Source organism: Etheostoma spectabile, chromosome 3 (assembly GCF_008692095.1).
Source record: "Etheostoma spectabile isolate EspeVRDwgs_2016 chromosome 3, UIUC_Espe_1.0, whole genome shotgun sequence".
Lineage (NCBI taxonomy): Eukaryota > Metazoa > Chordata > Actinopteri > Perciformes > Percidae > Etheostoma > Etheostoma spectabile.
Genome location: NC_045735.1, coordinates 13,821,584 through 13,825,993, shown reverse-complemented (window position 1 = coordinate 13,825,993; position 4,410 = coordinate 13,821,584). Strand labels below are relative to the sequence as shown.

At 41.9% G+C, this 4,410-nt stretch overlaps 1 protein-coding gene across 3 annotated transcripts in view; it reads right to left on the bottom strand.

The window, feature by feature from the left end:
* Nucleotides 1-4,410, bottom strand: part of porb (P450 (cytochrome) oxidoreductase b) — a 56,624-nt gene that overhangs the window by 15,985 nt on the left and 36,229 nt on the right. The window contains exon 1 of one of the 3 annotated variants that reach the window (XM_032507255.1): nucleotides 1,011-1,274. The exons of the other annotated variants lie outside the window; for them this stretch is intronic. Coding sequence (XP_032363146.1) covers nucleotides 1,011-1,060 — 50 coding nt within the window. The 5' untranslated portion in view covers nucleotides 1,061-1,274. Of the gene's footprint in view, nucleotides 1-1,010; nucleotides 1,275-4,410 lie in introns of those variants that run through there. 3 annotated transcript variants of the gene reach the window in all.

Sequence of the window (4,410 nt, the reverse complement as noted above, 5' to 3'; positions counted from 1 at the left end):
GCTCATTGAGAGAACACCAAGGGTTTGCAGCAGTATCAAAAAAGCAAAGGGTACCTACTTTGAAGAAACTAGAATATAAGACATGTTTTCAGTTATTTCACACTTTTTTTGTTAAGTACATAATTCAATAAGTGTTAATTCATTGTTTTGAGTCCTTCAATTCATTGTTTTGATTCACACAGTAATAATCTACAATGTAAATAATCATGAAAATAAAGAAAGCACATCAAATGAGAAGGTGGTCCAAACCTTTGGCCTGTGCTATGTATATCTATACACACCTATATACACACACACACAGTATCTATCTACATACACACACTGTCAGAATGAACTTTCCAAACATTCATCCGGAGAACACACACCACACACACAAACAACACAACACACACACACACACACACAACACACAACACACACACACACACACACACACACACACACACACCACACACACACACACACACAACACACACACACACACACACACACACACACACACACCACACACACACACACACACACACACACACCACACACACACCACCACACACACACACAACACACACACCTCTATTATGCACTTGATGGATTGAAATGTTCAACATAATGATGGCTTACATGGTAACTGACAGTGAGGAGCTTGTGAAAAAAAACAGAAGACCCAATGATCAAATTATGTTTGTAGTCAGATTTTATGACCATCTCTTACATAATTACTAGGAACATGTATGGTTTGGTTTGAAACCACTATCTTGCCAGTGTGTGCAGGACACAAGTGAATAAAGTGTGTGTGGGGCTTACTTTGTAAACAAGCCAACAAGTTCACCGTTTACAAATCACAAGGTGGAATTCAAAAACTTACATGCCCAAGTGTGATCTCTGCTATGAAACTAAACAGTATGATTAAACAATAGCTGGCGGCAAATGTTTAAGGCAATTTTAAGCAAATATTGTCAAACAAATCTCTTAAGCTTTGGAAGAAGCAGTAAATAAATCACTTTACGGACCTCTCAGCAGCATCTCTCCTGTCTTCTGGGAGGGAGAAGACACAGCCCATGGCATCCAGACCTTTAGCTCACCAATGCCACAAGCACCACTGGCTAGGCCACGCCGGGAACCGTCACGCTCAAAATCAAAGCAGGATGTCAACACTCCGCAACCACAGAATGGAAAAATAAAACTAATCCAGGAAAGCAGTCGGACTCTCACAGGTTTGGAAGAGCTGCCTGCCTTCACCTTAGAGGCTCCAACACGATCTGAACTCTGCCTTTTCTTGTGCTGCGCTAAACCCAGCAGTCTTGACACACACACACACACACACACACACACACACACACACACACACACACATACACACAAACAACTCCACAAAACACACACAGACCCAGCCTACAAGCCCTGTCAGTGTCTGGCAACCGCTGAGGACACAATGGTGGGAAACTGCCTTTCCCATAAAATGTAGCTCAGCTGCAGACCCACACTTTTGACTCACACAAACACACACTGAAACACTCTAGCTGAAAATGCCTTCCTCCTCATCCCCGCCCCTTTTCCTATCCGATCTAAAAGGTGAAAACGTCTACAAGATCCATTCTGAGAATTTGGCTGGTTATCAGAGCAACTCCCCGGTGGACCATTAAAGGAGGGGGGGAAAAGAGCTGTGAATGGTAGTTTTTTTTTTTTTCTGAAGTATCCCCTGCCCCCATCTCACTGGAGGAGAGAGGGGAATGTAATTGCTATGGCAACCTCATTTATCATAAAAGGATTCCATTCGTGACATGGCCTTTCTCTAAACACACACACACACACACACGCACGCACGCACGCACGCACAAGGGTTGTTTGTCTTTTGCTTCAACTTTCCACCTTTGGAGAGGTCTCACAGAAGCAGCTTGGCTTACCTTCCTCATTTGCTTTCCAGGGAACTTTCAAAATGGGTTCACGGCCAAAAACAAAAGCACAGGAAAGACATGGAAGACTACGCCCCTTCATAACAGTTAGGTAATCACTGCTCCCTTTAAGGGGAGGGAGAACAGCTCTATGTTCCCTTCCTGTACTCCCGCCCTCCACAGATGCACACTCTTCCCAAAGCAAAACGTGCTCTACGGGGGTCTTTCCCCCCTTCAAGCCAACCTCCTGCTTTTACACAAATGGTCAGGGTCCCCCCCACTCGGCCTCCAACACTGTCTCCATTCACATAACCATGCAAGACCTCAGCCACAAAGCAAGTGAGGCTGCTGCTAGCCCAATCTTTACTCTGGTTACCAAACAAATTGTATCGTGGGTGGGGGGGGACCTAAAGTGGCCAGTGGAAAGGGGAGGCCACTGAAAATAAATTGTGTTTCCATCAGCTGGGTTTAGGTAAATAAAGTGTCCATCAGAGCACAAGGTTCCAATGTCAGAAAAAACCTGGAATAAAAACCATGGTCATCTAGATCTTACTGCTATTGGACAAGTTCTTCTGTTTCGGCTCATATGAGACCATATGTGTTGCTTCCTGAAGCAAGATGATGATAGATAGGTGCTAATCCCCGCCCGGCTCTTAGATCGTGACAAGAAAATGGAGACAATGAGGCCTGTCAAAGATAAACTGCGCCTGGCCTGTAAAGTGGACGAGAGCAGGTGGCAGCACCTGGTTGCGGTGACAAATAACCACGGTAAAGTCGGACAGGCTCCAGCCGTTTCCAGCAGCCTTCAGGCTGAACAGGAAGTGATAGAAACACTCACATCCCATTAGGGCCAATTTTGATTTAATAAAATGTTAACGGACCCATTTATCATCTTGAACACGTCTCCAGTTGTATTTATTAAGACAGAGTAGCTGTCAAAATGCTCTACATGTGATCTGTTGCTGATGTTAATAAACAAAAGACTGTAGATTATCCCTAACTTTGAATGGATTTAGTCTCTCTGACTTCTAAATTTAAATATCAGCCACACATGTGTTTTGTACAGAATAAGCATTTATATCAGAAAAAGAGTAATTAAAATCCCTCCAATTCAAAAACTATAAAAAGTTTATATAAAATATATATTTTTTGTCACCTTAAAAATGTCTTGTTTAGCACCTTACCAAACAAACTAGCTAACTAGTGCTAATGTGTTAGCTTGTAATTTAAGGGAAAGTTTGTTGACTTTCAACTGGCTCTGTGTACTGCCACATATGCAGATTAACGGCGCCTGGAGGCCTCCCTTACCCCAACTGCAATACTCCGCCAGATTATTCACTTCACCGCATTGAAAATCGGCAGGTTTCCATTTCCATTTAAACTATAGACAACACTGTCTTAACCACATCATCCTCCACAGTTCTGCCCTCTTGTCCAAATAGGGTCACTTCTGAAAAACAAGATGGTGACAGCCAAATGCCAAACCTGAGGCTTAACTGTATTCCACAAACCAATGGGTCCCTGCTGCTAAATCCAATATTTTTGACAGTCTATGGTCTGAACATTGTACTCTCACTACTGGGGTCCCTCAGGGTTTGGTTCTGAGTCCCCTCCTCTTTTCTCTCTAAATCAAGTGCCTTTCCATGTCTATTTCTTTGCTATGAAGAAACTCAACAATAAATATAAAACAAAAGCCAGACACTATATATATATAGTATTAAGTTGCTGTGAGATGTAGCCTACATTCACCACTTCTAACTACAGGCAGAACATAACGTAATCTCAGAGATTATTCCTTCACAGCGCTGTGCAATGTGAGAAAATCTCAGAGCTAAAACGAGCAGACACAGCACTTTTTATCGGACTCAAACTGGGTTAATTAAGTCTACTGCTAACTAATAACATTACGGTTGCCAAAATACCCCGCAAATCAAATCTCCTATTTACCTGTTAACGGTCAAGGCACTAAAAAACATTTGTTAAATTCGTTAACGCTCATTTGAAACGAGACAACCTTACACACACCCTCTCACACTACAATGAGTTCATGTAGCTAATGTCTGATTAGGCCTACTCCACATTGTCATTGTGAAATTTTGTTATTATATTCTGAATCTGCGACGTTCTCTGTCCGGTAAATCAGTAAGTTAGTAGTAGGGTATACAGGGGAGTTGCATATGAAGTGGTTTGGGGTCCTTCTGTAAGTAATTCTGGGGTACAATTTGGTTTTGATGAATTCTACAAGCAGCGATACCACAGGCCAAGCAATTGGCCCGTTCCAAACAGGAACATTTTGAACAGGCATTGCACGCAATACAATACAAAGTAAAAACACTTTATTTTGCAAAATAAAAAAGGGAGCTACAAATGATCTTTGACCTGTCATAAAAAAATAAATTAAAAAAAATTCATAGGTAAGCTGAAATTTTCAGTGGATCTTTGTTCAGAATTTCCCTGACTCTATGACCATAGAGACATTTCATATGGTTTTAGTGTAAAGCTTTCAGAAAAAAAAAAA